Raw genomic sequence first — 22,047 nt, forward strand, 5'->3', positions numbered from 1 at the left:
CCTTCCAGTCCCTCACTCACCCTCCCCTCTCCTCAATCACCCTCATCCTCCAACTCTACTTCCTCCTCCTCCTCTAATGTAATGCCCTCCTCCTGCTCTCCATGCTCCTCTGTTTGCTGAAAAAATTAAATATGTAATTAAAAATTACATCACTCAACACCATCCAACAAAATTACATCACTCAACACCATCCAACAAAATTACATCTGTCAACACCATCCAACAAAATTACATCACTCAACACCATCCAACAAAATTAGATCTGTCAACACCATCCAACAAAATTACATCAGTCAACACCATCCAACAAAATTACACCAGTCATCACAATTCCAACAAAATTAGATCTGTCAACACCATCCAACAAAATTAGATCTGTCAACACCATCCAACAAAATTAGATCTGTCAACATCATCCAACAAAATTAGATCTGTCAACACCATCCAACAAAATTAGATCTGTCAACACCATCCAACAAAATTAGATATTTTAGAGATATTCCAAGTAATGAATGAATACTGAAATAATCATTATTTTAAGGTTTTGTAATCATAAATTGAGATTATCAGTAGTGACATTCTAACATCTTCACATTTGAAATTGTCAGTAGCTTTAACATTTCAAACAACATTGCCCCCTATTTTGTCCCAAAATGAACTATGACAATACCTCTTCAACTTGAGCCTCTATCTGACTCTCTTGACTTAAACCAGCAGTTGACTCTTCAATGATCAAGTTCCCATCCTCATCTGTCATGTGGCTCATCACTGGACAAGTAACAAAACATCAGCTTAACCCAACAGATATTGACATGAACTAAGGCTTAACCCAACAGATATTGACATGAACTAAGCCCTAACCCAACAGATATTGACATGAACTAAGCCCTAACCCAACAGATATTGACATGAACTAAGCCCTAACCCAACAGATATTGACATGAACTAAGCCCTAACCCAACAGATATTGACATAAACTAAGCCCTAACCCAACAGATATTGTCATGAACTAAGCCCTAACCCAACAGATACTGTCATGAACTAAGCCCTAACCCAACAGATATTGACATGAACTAAGCCCTAACCCAACAGATATTGACATGAACTAAGCCCTAACCCAACAGATATTGACATGAACTAAGGCTTAACCCAACAGATATTGTCATGAACTAAGCCCTAACCCAACAGATATTGACATGAACTAATCCCTAACCCAACAGATATTGACATGAACTAATCCCTAACCCAACAGATATTGACATGAACTAAGCCCTAACCCAACAGATATTGACATGAACTAATCCCTAACCCAACAGATATTGACATGAACTAAGCCCTAACCCAACAGATATTGACATGAACTAAGGCTTAACCCAACAGATATTGACATGAACTAAGCCCTAACCCAACAGATATTGACATGAACTAAGCCCTAACCCAACAGATATTGACATGAACTAAGCCCTAACCCAACAGATATTGACATGAACTAATCCCTAACCCAACAGATATTGACATGAACTAAGCCCTAACCCAACAGATATTGTCATGAACTAAGCCCTAACCCAACAGATATTGACATGAACTAAGCCCTAACAACACAGATATTGACATGAACTAATCCCTAACCCAACAGATATTGACATGAACTAATCCCTAACCCAACAGATATTGACATGAACTAAGCCCTAACCCAACAGATATTGACATGAACTAAGCCCTAACCCAACAGATATTGACATGAACTAAGCCCTAACCCAACAGATATTGACACGAACTAAGCCCTAACCCAGATATTCTCATGAACTAAGCCCTAACCCAACAGATATTGACATGAACTAAGCCCTAACCCAACAGATATTGACATGAACTAAGCCCTAACCCAACAGATATTGACATGAACTAAGCCCTAACCCAACAGATATTGACATGAACTAAGCCCTAACCCAACAGATATTGACATGAACTAAGCCCTAACCCAGATATTCTCATGAACTAAGCCCTAACCCAACAGATATTGACATGAACTAAGCCCTAACCCAACAGATATTGTCATGAACTAAGCCCTAACCCAACAGATATTGTCATGAACTAAGCCCTTACCCAACAGATATTGACATGAACTAAGCCCTAACCCAACAGATATTGACATGAACTAAGCCCTAACCCAACAGATATTGCCATGAACTAAGCCCTAACCCAACAGATATTGACATGAACTAAGCCCTAACCCAACAGATATTGACATGAACTAAGCCCTAACCCAACAGATATTGACATAAACTAAGCCCTAACCCAACAGATATTGACATGAACTAATCCCTAACCCAACAGATATTGACATGAACTAATCCCTAACCCAACAGATATTGACATGAACTAAGCCCTAACCCAACAGATATTGACATGAACTAAGCCCTAACCCAACAGATATTGACATGAACTAATCCCTAACCCAACAGATATTCTCATGAACTAAGCCCTAACCCAACAGATATTGACATGAACTAAGCCCTAACCCAACAGATATTGACATGAACTAAGCCCTAACCCAACAGATATTGCCATGAACTAAGCCCTAACCCAACAGATATTGACATGAACTAAGCCCTAACCCAACAGATATTGACATGAACTAAGCCCTAACCCAACAGATATTGCCATGAACTAAGCCCTAACCCAACAGATATTGACATGAACTAATCCCTAACCCAACAGATATTGACATGAACTAAGCCCTAACCCAACAGATATTGACATGAACTAAGCCCTAACCCAACAGATATTGCCATGAACTAAGCCCTAACCCAACAGATATTGACATGAACTAAGCCCTAACCCAACAGATATTGACGTGAACTAATCCCTAACCCAACAGATATTGACATGAACTAAGCCCTAACCCAACAGATATTGACATGAACTAAGCCCTAACCCAACAGATATTGCCATGAACTAAGCCCTAACCCAACAGATATTGACATGAACTAAGCCCTAACCCAACAGATATTGACATGAACTAAGCCCTAACCCAACAGATATTGACATGAACTAAGCCCTAACCCAACAGATATTGACATGAACTAAGCCCTAACCCAACAGATATTGACATGAACTAAGCCCTAACCCAACAGATATTGACATGAACTAAGCCCTAACCCAACAGATATTGACATGAACTAAGCCCTAACCCAACAGATATTGACATGAACTAAGCCCTAACCCAACAGATATTGACATGAACTAAGCCCTAACTTAACTGACCTCCTTCCTGTTCCTCATGGATTATTGCCTCCTCCATAATGATTTCTCCGCCCTCCTCGTCTGAATCATCCTCTGCTCTTGTTATAATGGTAATCACATGCTACAGATTATATAATCACATGCTAGTCAATGATTCAAACAGATTACATAATCACATTCTAGTCAATGATTTAAAGATCAGTGCAGAAAAGCTTTACAAGATTAAGATTAACTCTGTCCAAATCATCTTTACTTGTATGACAAATACACAATTTGAGTAGGTACTGTATCTAACTGGGGATGGTGTGGTCTAGTGGAAGAGAACTAGACGAGTTCAAATCTAGTAGAAGAGAACTAGACGAGTTCAAATCTGGGTTCTACTCAGTAGACCGTCCCTGAGTCCACCCTGCTCTGATGGGTACCTAACTCAAGTTAGGGTAAGTATAGGCAGCTGGGCATAGTGCTGACCACACCATCCCTTCATATGCTGAGGTCACAGAAACAGGTGCACTCTACTTCACTTGCCCCATAAGTTTGGAAGGGAAACTTTACTGTATCTAACAAAGAAGTAGAGTACTAGAACTAACTATAGAGCCAGTAACTATAAACATTAAGACTTGACAGCTGTTACCTCCCCGTCCTCCTCATCCCCCCCCTCAACATGAGCGCCTGTGTGTTCAACTATTGCCTCCTCTGTGATCTCCTCCCCAATACCTTCTGCCATTTCCTCACCATCCTCTTCAGTGGCCTCACCAACCAAGGCTGCCTCTTGCTGGATGAACTGGTTCAATGCTATTTTACCTGCCTCTGTCACAACAAATGGACTCATCTGAACAACATCTTAAAAACTTGCCTACTTAGACATGCTTACACCAGACTTGCTTACCCCAGATTTGCCTACCCCAGACATGCTTACCGTAGACATGCTTACACCAGACTTGCTTACCCCAGACATGCCTACCGTAGACGTGCTTACCCCAGACGTGCCTACCGTAGACGTGCTTACCCCAGGCGTGCCTACCGTAGACGTGCCTACCCCAGACGTGCTTACCCCAGACGTGCTTACCCCAGACGTGCTTACCCCAGACGTGCTTACCCCAGACGTGCTTACCCCAGACGTGCTTACCCCAGACGTGCTTACCCCAGACGTGCTTACCCCAGACGTGCCTACCGTAGACGTGCCTACCGTAGACGTGCCTACCGTAGACGTGCCTACCGTAAACGTGCCTACCCCAGACGTGCCTACCGTAGACGTGCCTACCGTAAACGTGCCTACCGTAGACGTGCTTACCCCAGACATGCCTACCGTAGACGTGTTTACCCCAGACGTGCCTACCGTAGACGTGCTTATCCCAGACGTGCCTACCGTAGACGTGCCTACCGTAGACGTGCCTACCGTAGACGTGCTTACCCCAGACGTGCCTACCGTAGACGTGCCTACCGTAGACGTGCCTACCGTAGACGTGCTTACCCCAGACGTGCCTACCGTAGACGTGCTTACCCCAGACGTGCCTACCGTAGACGTGCCTACCCCAGACGTGCCTACCGTAGACGTGCCTACCGTAGACGTGCCTACCGTAGACGTGCCTACCGTAGACGTGCCTACCGTAGACGTGCTTACCCCAGACGTGCGACCCTAGACATGCCTAACACTGGCGACCAAAAGTAGGAACAGTCATACCAAAAAAAGAAGTCAAAAAGTAAAAGAGGAACATACACATGGATGCTTCTTTCTTAAGCCAAAAAATAAATAGGGAGCCATAAAACATTATCTTATTAACACATGACCTGTGTGTGTGATGGCCTGTGTGTGAGTGTGGAGGCCTGTGAGTGTGGTGGCCACTAGTTACCTGTGAGTGTGATGGTTTGGCCACTCTCTACAGCAGATGTGATCAAACTGCCATCACTGGATATCATGGTAATCCCCTGACTCTCCAACCAACTCATGGCCTCTGATGTTGATGTCTGATCTAGTCAATCAATCAAAAGTTGAATCAGCTCTCATCTAATTAAGACTAATCTATCAATCAATCAATCAAAAGTTCAATAAGCTCTCATCTAATTAAGACTAATCTATAAAAAAATGTTCCTACCAGAATTGGGAGCTGTAGCCTCAGCCAATGCAGCCAGTGTGGCCAGTACAGATGTGCTACTCTGGTCTGTTGAGTCATCGGGTTCTGATTTGATCACTGAGCGAAAAGAAACGACTTTTTAGGAAGTCAAAAAAAAAATACTGGTTAGACAAGTTCTGAATTTATCAAGTGCAAGATGACATCTGTTAGACTAGAGAAAGATGACATCTGTTAAACTAGTGCAAGATGACATCTGTTAAACTAGTGCAAGATGACATCTGTTAAACTAGTGCAAGACGACATCTGTTAAACTAGTGCAAGATGACATCTGTTAAACTAGTGCAAGACGACATCTGTTAAACTAGTGCAAGACGACATCTGTTAAACTAGTGCAAGATGACATCTGTTAAACTAGAGAAATATGACACCTGTTAAACTAGTGCAAGATGACATCTGTTAAACTAGAGAAAGATGACATCTGTTAAACTAGAGAAAGATGACATCTGTTAGACTAGAGAAAGATGACATCTGTGTATGTAAACTAGTGCAAGATGACATCTGTTAAACTAGTGCAAGATGACATCTGTTAAACTAGTGCAAGATGACATCTGTTAAACTAGTGCAAGATATCAGGTCAACAAATAGATGATGACCTTAAGGAGACCAGTAGAAAGTTTGAGTGAGAACAAGAGATGAGACTCACATTTATCAGTGTCTATGACCAGTCCGTCCACCCCATCACTAGTGGAGACAGTCTCTGTGACCAAGGTTTCTGGAGTCTCTATGGTGATGGTGTCTGAGTCTTCAAGCACTCCAGATGCATCTTGGTGGAGCTGAAGCAGCTGGGCTATATCTGTACGTCCATTAGCCAGTGCTATGTCCAGCGGGGTGCGGTTAAACTACAACAGTAAAAACATGAGTCACTCAAGCCAATCTGTATAGTCACTTGGGCCAGTCAGTTGAGTCACCTGGGCCAACCAGTTGAGTCACCTGGGCCAACCAGTTGAGTCACCTGGGCCAACCAGTTGAGTCACCTGGGCCAACCAGTTGAGTCACCTGGGCCAACCAGTTGAGTCACCTGGGCCAACCAGTTGAGTCACATGGGCCAACCAGTTGAGTCACCTGGGCAGTATAATGACCCAGGCTAGCCAATATATCTACCCTAGACCCAGCCAGTATATCTACCCTAGACCCAGCCAGTATATCTACCCTAGACCCAGCCAGTATATCTACCCTAGACCCAGCCAGTATATCTACCCTAGACCCAGCCAGTATATCTACCCTAGACCCAGCCAGTATATCTACCCTAGACCCAGCCAGTATATCTACCCTAGACCCAGCCAGTATATCTACCTTAGACCCAGCCAGTATATCTACCCTAGACCCAGCCAGTATATCTACCCTAGACCCAGCCAGTATATCTACCTTAGACCCAGCCAGTATATCTACCTTAGACCCAGCCAGTATATCTACCCTAGACCCAGCCAGTATATCTACCCTAGACCCAGCCAGTATATCTACCCTAGACCCAGCCAGTATATCTACCCTAGACCCAGCCAGTATATCTACCCTAGACCCAGCCAGTATATCTACCCTAGACCCAGCCAGTATATCTACCCTAGACCCAGCCAGTATATCTACCCTAGACCCAGCCAGTATATCTACCTTAGACCCAGCCAGTATATCTACCCTAGACCCAGCCAGTATAATGACCCAGGCTAGCCAGTATAATGACCCAGGCTAGCCAGTATATCTACCCTAGACCCAGCCAGTATATCTACCCTAGACCCAGCCAGTATATCTACCCTAGACCCAGCCAGTATATCTACCTTAGACCCAGCCAGTATATCTACCCTAGACCCAGCCAGTATATCTACCCTAGACCCAGCCAGTATATCTACCCTAGACCCAGCCAGTATATCTACCCTAGACCCAGCCAGTATATCTACCCTAGACCCAGCCAGTATATCTACCCTAGACCCAGCCAGTATATCTACCCTAGACCCAGCCAGTATATCTACCCTAGACCCAGCCAGTATATCTACCCTAGACCCAGCCAGTATATCTACCCTAGACCCAGCCAGTATATCTACCCTAGACCCAGCCAGTATATCTACCCTAGACCCAGCCAGTATATCTACCCTAGACCCAGCCAGTATATCTACCCTAGACCCAGCCAGTATATCTACCCTAGACCCAGCCAGTATATCTACCCTAGACCCAGCCAGTATATCTACCCTAGACCCAGCCAGTATATCTACCCTAGACCCAGCCAGTATATCTACCTTAGACCCAGCCAGTATATCTACCCTAGACCCACCCAGTATATCTACCCTAGACCCAGCCAGTATATCTACCTTAGACCCAGCCAGTATATCTACCCTAGACCCAGCCAGTATATCTACCCTAGACCCAGCCAGTATATCTACCCTAGACCCACCCAGTATATCTACCCTAGACCCAGCCAGTATATCTACCCTAGACCCAGCCAGTATATCTACCCTAGACCCAGCCAGTATATCTACCCTAGACCCAGCCAGTATATCTACCCTAGACCCAGCCAGTATATCTACCCTAGACCCAGCCAGTATATCTACCCTAGACCCAGCCAGTATATCTACCCTAGACCCAGCCAGTATATCTACCCTAGACCCAGCCAGTATATCTACCCTAGACCCAGCCAGTATATCTACCCTAGACCCAGCCAGTATATCTACCTTAGACCCAGCCAGTATATCTACCTTAGACCCAGCCAGTATATCTACCCTAGACCCAGCCAGTATATCTACCCTAGACCCAGCCAGTATATCTACCCTAGACCCAGCCAGTATATCTACCCTAGACCCAGCCAGTATATCTACCCTAGACCCAGCCAGTATATCTACCCTAGACCCAGCCAGTATATCTACCTTAGACCCAGCCAGTATATCTACCCTAGACCCACCCAGTATATCTACCCTAGACCCAGCCAGTATATCTACCCTAGACCCAGCCAGTATATCTACCCTAGACCCAGCCGGTATAGTGGCCAGGATCAACAAGAACATTGCCATGAAGTCAACTATCTCTATACACAATTGACCTACTCACCTTGTCCTCAAGTGTAACATCTGCCCCATTTCTAATTAACTGGCCAATGATTGACACATGGCCTTTTTCTGTCGACCAGTGGAGGGGTGTCATCTTTAGCTAGGTAAGAACAAAAGTAGCTTGAATAAAAACGTTCTTAAAAACAGGCTTCAAAATGCACTCTTAATAAACATCAATTTTTCTCTACATAAATTAATTAAATACATTAAATAGAAAAATGGTTTATATATTCCATACATAGAGTTTGCAGCAGAACAAATTTTGTTTTAGCAATGTGTTTTTTTTATTTACTTAAAAACAACAATATACTTTGAAATGAGTGGTGGATTTCAATTTTAATACAAATCTAAGCATTAACTTCACTTTCAGAACTTTTATGGAATAATTTTATTTCTAGATCTAGCCTATTGTTTAATTTGTGTAGCCTATTCAACAACTGTGTAGGTTAAATCTAGATATCAGTTAAATTAGGTCACCATTCTAAGATTCTAGATGTTACTTTTAATTATGTTTAATGCATCTGATCTATTATAAGTAGTATTATAATGAATGCATCTATATATAATTTAAATTGGTTTAAGGACCAGTTCTGGTTATACTTTCTGGCTGGTAGTGTGTCAGTCCTTCGGTCATCACTATAGATTTTGGAACCTTAAAAGTAAACATCGCACCATGCAGTGCTTTTCAGTGCATCGCAGTGTCTGATAAGTAATAGAGTAGGGTTTGCTTATATAACGACATAAAGTTATTTTATAGTTGCCACTGTTTTTACTCTTTTGCATAATGTAAAGAAAATATTAAATACATGCACATTGCTAAAACATTTTAAAAGTATCAATGTCAAATATCATTTTCGTTTATATTCCTAGAAAAAGTGGATACGTTTTCATAACAGTAGGTTTGAAAAAACGAATTAATTCAACTTTTTTTGTTTTTAATTTTTGCAAGGAAGGTAATTTAAAAATAAATTTAACTCGTCAATAATTGACGCTTTGATTATTATATGTTACGGTTCATAATTAAAATAGAAAAATGTTAAGATTATTTATATTATTTTCTAATTAGTCTATGATTTCTCAAAGTCACTATTTTTTGTTTTTGTTTTTCGGTGTTATTAAAACAGATGGTGAAATTAGACTTTTAGAGAATAATGGAAAGGCTCTCTCTGGGCGCGGACGCCTGTGAAAACATGTTTTAATATTCAACTCACTCTCAATAATTCAAGTTAATTTTTTTTATTACTACCACACTGATTATTATATGTTAAGGTTCATAAGTAAAATAGAAAAATGTTAAGATTATTTATATTATTTTCTAATTAGTCTATGATCTCTCAAAATCACTATTTTTTGTTTTTGTTTATCGGTGTTAACAGATGGTGACATTTTAGAATTATAGTATAGAGCAGGGGTTCCCAACCCCGTGCCCGCGGGCGCCATGGCTCCCGCCGAACGATTTGTATGTGCCCGCCTCTCACTATTCGACAGAGACAGAATTTTTTTCATACACATTATTGAAAGGTTGAAGGGGATGGAGATCGAAAGTTAAAGGGGGGAGGAGGTGCAAATCAAATATATGAGAGGGGGGGGTTGCAAATCGAAAGTTTCGTCCCCGGGTGACGGGAAGAGTCGCTACGCCTCTGGAAGGAGTTTGTCTATTTAAAATAGGTGGTGCCCGCCACCCTACCGATATTTTAGAATGTGCTCTAGAGTAAAAAAAGGTTGGGAACCCCTGGTATAGAGAATGCTGGAAAGGCTCTCTCTGGGCATGGACACATGGAAAAGCGTGTTTTTGGTGGTGATTCTAATTACATTGCCAATATGTTTTCTTAAAACCATAAAAGTAAACACCACTTGCCATACATTTATTTGCATCGCATTGTTTTATTGTAAGTAAAGGAGTAGAATCTATTTATGTGACTAAAATTTTTTATGCTGGAAAGACTCTCTTTGGGCGTGGACGCCTAGAAAAGCGGGTTGTTCTGTGGTGATTCTAATGTTGTGGTTGTGTTGTGGTTGTTTTGTTCTGTTCCCAAGTTGTTACATTTAAAAAAGATTTACTGTGGCGGAGCACGGGTATACAGCTAGTTATATTTAGCCATGTAAATGCTGCAACTAAAAAAATTGGTTTACAGACATATTTTACTAACGATGTTCTATATATATTTAGATGGTTCTATTTTTGGGGCAGTATTTCTAAAAGCCTAAACCTAAACATTTTGGATCTGATTCCTGCCTTATTGATGCAAACAGATTGACCTAAAAGCTAATTCTATACATGAACATTCAAGAAGAATTACCATATCTTTAGCATCAATGTCTGCATTACTCCCAATCAACAACTGGACAATGGCAACATGACCTTCCTGTGATGCCACGTGCAATGGCGTTCTGTCAACCTTTGTCCGTGCATCACGACTGATACCTGCCCGCAATAAAACCTCTGCAGTCTCCTGGTGACCATACTGTGCAGCAAAGTGCAGGGGGGAAGTGCCCAACTGTCAGATGAAAACAAACAGTCAACTTAGCTGCCCATCAGACTCCAACCTGTCAAACAAACTTTGGTCAGTGATTGTGTTTTTACTGAAGAAATACCCAGCAACTCTATCCCTACACCTATGAGAATTAAGGCAATGAGGATCCAACTTAAGATGAAATCCTAACAACATCCAGCTCAAGATGAAATCCTACCAACATCCAACTTAAGATGAAATCCTACCAACATCCAACTCAAGATGAAATCCTACCAACATCCAACTCAAGATGAAATCCTACAAACATCCAACTCAAGATGAAATCCTACCAACATCCAGCCAACTTAAGATGAAATTCTACCAACATCTAACTCAAGATGAAATCCCACCAACATTCATCCTACTCAAGATGAAATCCTACCAACATCCAACTCAAGATGAAATCCTACCAACATCCAACTCAAGATGAAATCCTACCAACATCCAGCCAACTTAAGATGAAATCCTACCAACATCCAGCCAACTCAAGATGAAATCCTACCAACATCCAACTCAAGATGAAATCCTACCAACATCCAACTCAAGATGAAATCCTACCAACATTCATCCTACTCAAGATGAAATTCTACCAACATCCAACTCAAGATGAAATCCCACCAACATTCATCCTACTCAAGATGAAATCCTACCAACATCCAACTCAAGATGAAATCCTACCAACATCCAACTCAAGATGAAATCCTACCAACATTCATCCTACTCAAGATGAAATCCCACCAACATTCATCCTACTAAAGATGAAATCCTACCAACATCCAACTCAAGATGAAATCCTACCAAGAATCTGGCCATGTAGTTAGCAGTCCTGGACAAGAAAACTTGGAGGATGCCTAAAGAGAGCTAAGTTGGATTAAGACTGGTAAACCCTTACAGATGGCATGTCCCAGTAGGCTGGGAGGCTAAGTTGGAATAAATTACTTCTATACAAAAGTCAGCACTAAATCTTAGAGAACCAACGCTTGTGTTGTATACGTTAGCTGTTTTGAGAATAGAATGTGAGTTTTTATTATGGTTTTGTTAATGTGTGCAATTGGTTTGTTAACCCACTAATCCCAAAATTGTTTGCTCAACCCACTCATCCCAAAATGGTTTGCTCAACCCACTAATCCCAAAATTGTTTGCTCAACCCACTCATCCCAAAATGTTTGCTCAACCCACTCATCCCAAAATGGTTTGCTCAACCCACTCATCCCAAAATGGTTTGCTCAACCCACTCATCCCAAAATGGTTTGCTCAACCCACTCATCCCAAAATGGTTTGCTCAACCCACTCATCCCAAAATGGTTTGCTCAACCCACTCATCCCAAAATGGTTTGCTCAACCCACTCATCCCAAAATGTTTGCTCAACCCACTCATCCCAAAATGGTTTGCTCAACCCACTCATCCCAAAATGGTTTGCTCAACCCACTCATCCCAAAATGTTTGCTCAACCCACTCATCCCAAAATGGTTTGCTCAACCCACTCATCCCAAAATGGTTTGCTCAACCCACTCATCCCAAAATGTTTGCTCAACCCACTCATCCCAAAATGGTTTGCTCAACCCACTCATCCCAAAATGTTTGCTCAACCCACTCATCCCAAAAAGAATGCACAGGTGGGTGGGGAAAAAAATCCTCATCTTTTATCTCCAACTTACCCAGTCTGTAGTGAATGGAGCTCCATTGGACATGAGAGCTCTGACAGTATCAGTTTCACCTCTTTTGGCAGCTTCAAGCAAACGTTTGCCTAAATCCACTAAGGACATTCTCCTAGAGCCTTCTAATGGCCGGGTATTTGATAGCTCAACACTGTGTAGACTAGCCACAATCATTGGCTCTGCATTCAAATATAATAAATACTATTAGTTATATTACTGACTAGTGATAAAACTTTAATTAGAACACAAAATTTAACCGGAACAACAACCGCAACATTAACTAGAACATGAATATACATGAACTCTGAACAGGACAGGTAGGAAAACAGTAACCCAGACTAACACTGAACCTAAACTTCAAAGTTAGTCCAACACCTTGCCACTTAACCCAGTCAGGTAGGAAAACAGTAACCCAGACTAACACTGAACCTAAACTTCAAAGTTAGTCCAACACCTTGCCACTTAACCCAGTCAGGTAGGAAAACAGTAACCCAGACTAACACTGAACCTAAACTTCAAAGTTAGTCCAACACCTTGCCACTTAACCCAGTCAGGTAGGAAAACAGTAACCCAGACTAACACTGAACCTAAACTTCAAAGTTAGTCCAACACCTTGCCACTTAACCCAGTCAGGTAGGAAAACAGTAACCCAGACTAACACTGAACCTAAAATTCAAAGTTAGTCCAACACCTTGCCACTTAACCCAGTCAGGTAGGAAAACAGTAACCCAGACTAACACTGAACCTAAACTTCAAAGTTAGTCCAACACCTTGCCACTTAACCCAGTCAGGTAGGAAAACAGTAACCCAGACTAACACTGAACCTAAACTTCAAAGTTAGTCCAACACCTTGCCACTTAACCCAGTCAGGTAGGAAAACAGTAACCCAGACTAACACTGAACCTAAACTTCAAAGTTAGTCCAACACCTTGCAACTAAACCCAGTCAGGTAGGAAAACAGTAACCCAGACTAACACTGAACCTAAACTTCAAAGTTAGTCCAACACCTTGCCACTTAACCCAGTCACAGCCCTAATACTTGTAACAGGTCTACACATGGCTACTGCACATTGACAATAAATCTAGACTTATACTTTACTCCTAGACCCCATACCTATGCTCATGCTAGATAAAGGCTTCACACATAGATCACAGTCTAAAGCAAGACCCTCTATATATAACCTATACCTGTGTTTCTACATTAGGACATGAACCCTAAATCATATCATACAGACCGGAATCAACTTTCTAAACCTTCAGCTAATGTGCTTCTGAAACTGGCAGCTTTTAATTACAGCTCAGGCTACATCATTCAAATTTGACACTTATTTGCTTGACATAGACTAAATAAGCAGAGCATCTACATCTAGCTACATTATGTACAGCCTTAGATTTGATTTTAACCACATTATGTACAACCTTAGATTTGATTTTAACCACATTATGTACAACCTTAGATTTTTATTTTAACCACATTATGTACAACCTTAGATTTGATTTTAACCACATTATGTACAACCTTAGATTTTTATTTTAACCACATTATGTACAACCTTAGATTTTTATTTTAACCACATTATGTACAAACTTAGATTTGATTTTAACCACATTATGTACAACCTTAGATTTTTATTTTAACCACATTATGTACAAACTTAGATTTGATTTTAACCACATTATGTACAACCTTAGATTTTTATTTTAACCACATTATGTACAACCTTAGATTTGATTTTAACCACATTATGTACAACCTTAGATTTTTATTTTAACCACATTATGTACAAACTTAGATTTTTATTTTAACCACATTATGTACAACCTTAGATTTGATTTTAACCACATTATGAAAAACCTTAGATTTGATTTTAACCACATTATGTAAAACCTTAGATTTGATTTTAACCACATTATGTAAAACCTTAGATTTGATTTTAACCACATTATGTAAAACCTTAGATTTGATTTTAACCACATTATGTAAAACCTTAGATTTGATTTTAACCACATTATGTACAACCTTAGATTTGATTTTAACCACATTATGTACAAACTTATATTTGATTAAAACATCACTGAATTAAATAATTATTTTTTAAATCATTTTAATTACATTTGCCTTGACAATACACCTACACACTTTTCATAATTCTCACTGTTATATTACAACAATTGTATTATTAGTCTCCATCTTCTATGTCATATTGTCCTTTAATGTTCTGCAAATAAATTAGGCAGTAATTTTTTGTCACTATGATCAACAACATCTTTAATTTTGTTAAAATTTTCCTTCTTTGAACTAATTATGTTATTTTAAGTAAGGCTGATTTGAAAGCAGTTGATTTTGTGCCTCTAAATGACATTATTAACATTGTGTACTTTTTGGGCATCCCACTTTTTACTTTCTCATATATACGAAGTATAGAGAAAGTCTTGTAATCATGCACACACAAAAAATCAAGATTTTTTTTAGGGCTCACTGAGTCGGAAAATCATAGTTTTTCAATCTTGTCTGTGTGTATGTGTGTCTGTGTGTAAACACGGTTACTTGAGTAGTTACAGCTAGGTTGATGAAATTTCATATATAAGTATTATATCAAAATCGTAGATCTGGAACTTTTTCTACTTTGAATTTTTTCAAAAGCCTATAACTTGAGTACTATTTCAGATAGATAAATGAAATTTCACATGTAAGTTAAAGTTCTAATTCTCTGCCTTCTACCAAATTTTGAGTAATTTCCGTCAACCGGAAGTAGTAATTTACGCTATTTCTAAAAAAAACCTATGTGAATTTATAAAGTACTAATAATATCCCGCACTATTATATTTGGCGTTCACTTGGTGTGCAATTCTTTTTTTTACAAGATTCTATTCTATTATAAAAAGTTTAAGTAATTAAAAATGGATTTTAAATATTGTCTATGTCCAGAGTTGCCATCCCCCGTAGTGTTATATTAGAATATTCAAGAAGCTTTAAGGGAGATCACTCCCGGTTTATTTCCTCTAGTTTTCATGGACGTCACAAACTATTACATAAACTTGATACATATTTTACAATGACAATTTTACAAGTGATTAATTAATTATAAAAAATATATAGCTCGTCTCCATTCAGTCAGCTGGGATGAGGCATAGGCCCATGTATGGATAAGTAGATTCACTGATTGTTAATAGGAATCAAACCAGCTGTCTATCAAATAGCCAGTTATATAGCGGTCACGTGGTTTTTAAAAAAAAATTGGTTGTGATATGAAAGCCAGTCTTATTAAAAAACAGCTTATAATATTTGATTTCTTTTTTTCATAGACTGATGAAACTAATAATGCTTTACATTCTCGATCAATTTTGTACCTACACCTTTGATATTTTAAAAGTTTTTATTAATTTTAATGAAACCAACTTTTGAATTTAGCCTCCCTTCTCCAAACCAAATTTTAAAATGCTTTTCTGGCATACATAGCCCTGCCATCTATCATCTATGGTTTGTTTTTATAACACGAAAATCCCGCCATTTCGCTCTAAGAAGGTCACTGGAACTAAGACAAAAAATTGTTGGAAGGCATGCATCCAGTCTGTACGCCATATTGTTGTTAACAACCGGCCACGCCTCCAGGGTAAGCGAGTAATACTATTGTCATGGATAGGTGTGTTTGTGCCATCGTTGTAATGGAAAGTTGTATCGTTCCATGGCTGTGAGTGACAATACAATTTTAAATAAAGTAGGTCTAATTATTAGTATTGCTCGCTACCCCGGAGGCGTGGCTGGTTGCTAACAACAATATGGCGTACGGACCGGATCCTGACTTCCGACGATTTTTCGTCTTAGTTCTAGAGACCTTCTTGGAATTACTTTTTAAAATGTTTACCACGAGCAAAATGGCGTGTTTTCACGTTATAAAAACATGCTATAGATAGCAGGTCTAAATATGCCAGAAAAGCATTTTAAAAGTAGGCCTAAATCTAGATTTACTAGATTCTAGATCTAGTACTTAGATCTAGTACTAGAATCTCTAGCTTTTAAATTTAGGACTATTATCACTATATTTAAATAATTTAGTATAGGCCGCATTGGGGCCCATCTACTATATTTATAATAGATTTAGATCTACTCGATACGTGTGAATATAGACTAGAGGGTAAAACTCCATTTTAGCGTATTTTTAAGCTATGACGTATGCTGATTATTAAAGTCAATGTGAACTCACGGTGAACCCTTGACCATGTACAGCATGTAGGAATGATGGAATGTAGGGATTTTTCTCCCGCTGACGATCACACACTATTTACTATTTATTTTTAGGCCTACTGTAGGCCTAGGCCTAATGGTTATTTCTAACATTTTTTACCTTATCTAATTAGTAATTAAAACACATTCATAAAAAAATAAGCAGATCTAGATTTAATGACGATCATTCTTAGATTCTAATCCTAGTGTTTTCCTAATGACCTGACCTAATGTTTTTGTGTGTTTTGGTTTATAAAAATAAAATTCGCTCAATACCAGAGGTGAACGTGAAGCGGCGAATAAAATACGCTAAAAATGGAGTTTTACCCTAGAGTCTAAATGATTGCTAACTAATAAGAGACTGTGGAGCTACTTAATTACTACTTAGATCTAGACTCTAGAATCTAATACTTCATTGTAACTTTCATTTTCAAACTAAAAAGAGAAACAACGATACACTACAGGAAGCAGGAAGTCTATTCGATTGTTTACAATTTAAGCTTCCGCTACCGGTAAACCACATAGGCCTAAAGGAAAACAATAAATGAACCCTTTAGACTTTAGATATTATTACAATATAGATCTAGATCTACAATACAACTCTGTAATGACGATTAAACATAATCACCCATAAATCGACGCTTGAAAACAAACGTGTGCAGACTTTGCTTAACAATATCATCAATAAAAATGATGACGTCATCCACACGCGGTTAAATTAGTTCAAATCGAGGCTCTTGTAGCAAGAAAAAATATGGATTTTATCTTTAACAAATTAAATTATGAATTCGGAAATCTAGATTTCAAACAAGCCACAATTTATTGAATATTTTTAATAACTGCCACTTTGTAGACTACTGTCTTCGCATACGCGTCAAGTGTGAAGTAAATCTATTCCTTGATCAAATGTCGTTCCGCCAATAACAGAGTATTAAGTGCGAGAGATCAAGTTAACCCTTAAATGCATGACTTTTTAATAATGATTGAAAAAAATATTTTTATATTGTTTTGGTGGGTATAGTCAAGTAAAAAAAATATTTTTAGTTTAAACATGTTCTTTAATTAAAATCCGAAATGTTGCATGTCTGCAACATTCTGTAGTAAGGTGATACTTTTTAAGACAGTTGTTGATCTTGTTACAACAAAGATATATGTTGCACTTGTGGCAAACTGTTTGAGCTTGATGTGAATTTGCACCTGTCATTGCACTATTCCACGAGACTTAGTGTCCACACAGGTCCAGGAGATCCAGGGTCCATTCTGGTCCTAGAGATCCAGGGTCCACACTGGTCCAGGATATCCAGGGCCCACACTGGTCCAGGATATCTAGGGTCCACACTGGTTCAGGATATCTAGGGTTTACACTCGTCCAGGATATCTAGGGTCCACACTGGTCCAGGAGATCTAGGGTCCACACTGGTCCAGAATATCTAGGGTCCACACTGGTCCAGGATATCTAGGGTCCACACTGGTCCAGGATATCAAGGGTTTACACTGGTCCAGGATATCTAGGGTCCACACTGGTCCAGGATATCTAGGGTCCACACTGGTCCAGGATATCTAGGGTCCACACTGGTCAAGGATATCTAGGGTCCACACTGGTCCAGGAGATCCAGGGTCCACACTGGTCCAGGATATCTAGGGTCCACACTGGTCCAGGATATCTAGAGTCCACACTGGTCCAGGATATCTAGGGTCCACACTGGTCCAGGAGATCCAGGGTCCACACTGGTCCAGAATATCTAGGGTCCACACTGGTCCAGGATATCTAGGGTCCACACTGGTCCAGGATATCTACGGTCCACACTGGTCCAGGATATCTACGGTCCACACTGGTCCAGGATATCTAGGGTCCACAGTGGTCCTGGAGATTCAGGGTCCACACTGGTCCAGAATATCTAGGGTCCACACTGGTCCAGGATATCTAGGGTCCACAGTGGTCCTGGAGATTCAGGGTCCACACTGGTCCAGGAGATCCAGGAAGATACTCTTGATCGCCAAGAGCATCTACTTCATATTATTCTTCACCTTGATTCACGTTGATTTCTTAATGATTATGCTGAAACTAGAAGAAAAACAAGGTATTATATAATCACCAATGCTGATGTATAAAGTAAAAAAAATAGTGCAAAAGTAGGTCAATTTGCATAACGTTGCAGCACTGCAACCAAAGTTTTGTGAAGATTTTAAAATAAATTATGAATTGATTTTCAAAACAACACATACAATATGTAATACATACCTTAGGTTGTCAGAAACATATTTTTTGAAATTCCAAAACCAGTTTATTTGACTTTGATGAACTTTGAAACGCCAACCAAAAATGCTGATATAAAAAACCTTGTGATCATGCACAAATTTGAGATCGGCTCGGCGGTAAAACAAATCTAGGTCACTTAGACATGCGCAAGCTGTAGGTTAACATTGTAGCAGTCAAACAACGTGATGCACAGAATCTATAATAATAGTTTCGCTGTCTGTCTATCTATCTATCTATCTATCTATCTATCTATCTATCTATCTGTCTGACAAGAACGCTCTAGAGAAAACACAAGCAAAATAAAAACATGCACAGTAATTCGAAAAACGAACTATGACGTCGACACATTTAGCGCACAGAGTAGAAAATAATCTCAAGCCGGATAGTGCACACACTGATATGACGTCATTGATTATCGAGTAAAGGCAATTTGGTCTAATCTAAGTGGTTTGCGTGAAGAGTTTCTTTCATACAATTCTTCGGGTAGGGGCGAAGCCCCACCCCCGCGTAAGAACGTCTGAGCCCCCCCCCCTCTCCCCAACTCAAAAGAAATTTCCTCATCGATACTCTATAATAAAATTACCGCCTAATTAATGTGTCTAATCTAAAAAGTGGTTTTCTTGCAATTTCTTTAATGCAATTCTTCGCGTAGTGGCTATGCGCGACACCAGTGTTTCTTTCAGACTTTTTCCTCCACGGAGAGGGGTGAGGGTACTTGAAATTTTCGGGGGCGGGGGTAGAATTTTCGGGGAGGGGGCGGACACTGGAAAAAGTATATAATCATATTTCGTTGAATGGGACGGTAGACATGTTTTTTAGGGGGGGGGGGGGGGGGTGGGGGGGGAGGGGGGAGGGGGGGTGGTGTGTGTGTGGGGGGGGGTGGGGTGGTTTTAATTTAGACTTTTTCCTCCCCGGAGAGGGGTGGGGGTACTTGAAATTTTCGGTGGCGGGCGTAGAATTTTCGGGGAGGGGGCGGACACTGGAAAAAGTATATAATTATATTTCGTTGAATGGGACGGTAGACATGTTTTTTAGGGGGGGGGGTGAGGGGGAATGTGGGGGGTGGGTGGGGGGTGGTGTGTGTGGGGGTGGGGGGGTGGGGGTGTGTGGGGGGGTGGTTTAAGTTTAGAGAAAAGAGACAGCACTATCAGCCTAGCGCCCGGTGTATCCTTCCTCAACGGGCCATTTTTCTCGTAAAACATGTTTAGGCTAATATTTTATGGGAAGGTAACTGGTATGTTGCAGATTGTACCGGTATGCATTTAAGGGTTAAGTAAAAGCTTGAAAAATAATTATAATCCCAATAGATCTGTATAAAAGCCCGTGTGTGCACTTCTCTCTCTCTGTCCGCAAAATATTTTCCGAGGCTATGAGATCAGAATCTTCAGCGATATATGTGGAACTTAATGATACGGACTTTTGTTGAAAATAATATGTTAGATGTATTAAATTATAAACTAAATGTTATTTAAAGAAAGAAAATAATAATAAAGGCATACTCGAATGTAAAAACACATTTTAATTATGCAACCTAAAAAGTGTTTATAATTGTGACAAGAGCGCTCTAGAGAAGATATAAGTAACACTAAACAATGACGTCACATGTCAAATGAAATTACTCCGACTGATTAAACTTAACCACTCTACTTAATTATGGAAGGTACACAAATCTATTGACGCCCTTAATTGTAGGACAGAAATATAGTTATTATACATCGAATTTCGAAAATTATACACAAAACTAATGACGACATCTTCAATAAGATTCGCTTCTCACATGTTCCAAATTTAAAATATGAAGAAATAAATTATATTTCCTCACGGAGGCTGTGACTTCACACTGTTTTGATAAATTGTAGTAGATATTGATTAAAAAACTCTATGTTGAAAGATTTTTTTCGAAAAATTCAACAGCTATTATGAGGGGGGTTGAGGGAGGGAGGTAGGTAGGCTGAGCTGTGACGTAATTTTAGGGGGGGGGGCGGTCTGGCTTTTTGTTATTATGCACATTTTATTAGGCTTTCACTTGGTGTGCAATTCTTTTTTTTTTTTTTGTTTACGAGATTCTATTCTATTATAAAAAGCTTAAGTAATTAAAAATGGATTACAAATATTGTATATGTCCTGAGTTGCCATCCCTCGTAGTTTTATATTAGAATATTCGAGAAAGTTTAGGAGAGATCACTCCCAGTTTATTTATGAAATCCTTTTAAGTACTTATTTAGAACATGTTTTTATTTTCAATAGAGTTTCATGACTAAAAACCATTGCGCGCCCATCAGTGGCGGAACTAGAAAAAATGGGCCACCCCGCAAAAAAAATTCTTGGGCCCCATATATATATATATATATATATATATATATATATATATATATATATATATATATATATATATATATATATATATATATATATATATATATAGAAAATACGTAAATACGAATAAAGAACACTCATTTCGGGCTTTTCGAGTTTTGAAAAAAAAATTAACCTAATTTTTTATTTTATATTAAAACAAGTTCACCACCCCAAACCCCACACACTCAAATGACACTTTTTATGACATCATCAACATGCCGTCCTTTTTGTCCTCGAGCACGTCACTTGTGTGTGCTATTGGTCTGTTTTGTAAATCTTTGTTTAAATATATGTTTGCTATATCCAATCCAACTGGCAAATCCGTCAAAAGTATATGAAGCATACAAACTTTTGTATGTGTAATGGTTTTTCGCGTTATGTTTATTTTTATGTTTTTTGGTATTTATATTATTAGTTTTAAATATATTTCCTTCTTATAATATGTCATTCTATAGTATGTATTTTTTTTAAATAATTAAGAGAAGTTATTGCTTTTTTATTGTTTAGTACAAATCTATTAAAAGGAGCTTATGAGCACTCCTATTTGACTTTTAAAAAACGGAAATAAGTCATGAAAGTGGTTTAAACGTTTGCCTATCTTTCACAATTTTTAAAAAAAAGGAAAAAG

General features: G+C 39.3%; 1 protein-coding gene across 5 annotated transcripts; it reads right to left on the reverse strand.

Annotated features, from left to right (window-relative positions):
* On the reverse strand, window positions 1-17,534 carry LOC131943513 (GA-binding protein subunit beta-1). 5 transcript variants are annotated; one of them, XM_059303687.1, is made up of 11 exons: window positions 17,430-17,534; window positions 12,577-12,755; window positions 10,705-10,902; window positions 8,406-8,504; window positions 6,019-6,214; window positions 5,337-5,432; window positions 5,094-5,213; window positions 3,875-4,050; window positions 3,265-3,364; window positions 671-768; window positions 1-116 (listed from the first exon to the last, which is right to left on the reverse strand). In XM_059303687.1, exons 1-11 carry the CDS (start codon window positions 17,431-17,433, stop codon window positions 33-35), a joined length of 1,350 nt encoding a protein of 449 aa, XP_059159670.1. In that variant the 5' UTR covers window positions 17,434-17,534; the 3' UTR covers window positions 1-32. The 5 variants fall into 5 exon arrangements, with proteins under 5 accessions (XP_059159670.1, XP_059159666.1, XP_059159669.1 ...); XM_059303683.1 differs by having other exon boundaries at window positions 5,337-5,450; XM_059303686.1 differs by lacking the exon at window positions 17,430-17,534 and adding an exon at window positions 17,264-17,280 and having other exon boundaries at window positions 5,337-5,450.
* Window positions 17,535-22,047: the final 4,513 nt, after the last annotated feature.

The sequence above is a fragment of the Physella acuta genome, unplaced genomic scaffold (assembly GCF_028476545.2).
Source record: "Physella acuta isolate Inbredline_101_S28 unplaced genomic scaffold, ASM2847654v3 ptg000457l, whole genome shotgun sequence".
Taxonomy (NCBI): Eukaryota; Metazoa; Mollusca; class Gastropoda; family Physidae; genus Physella; species Physella acuta.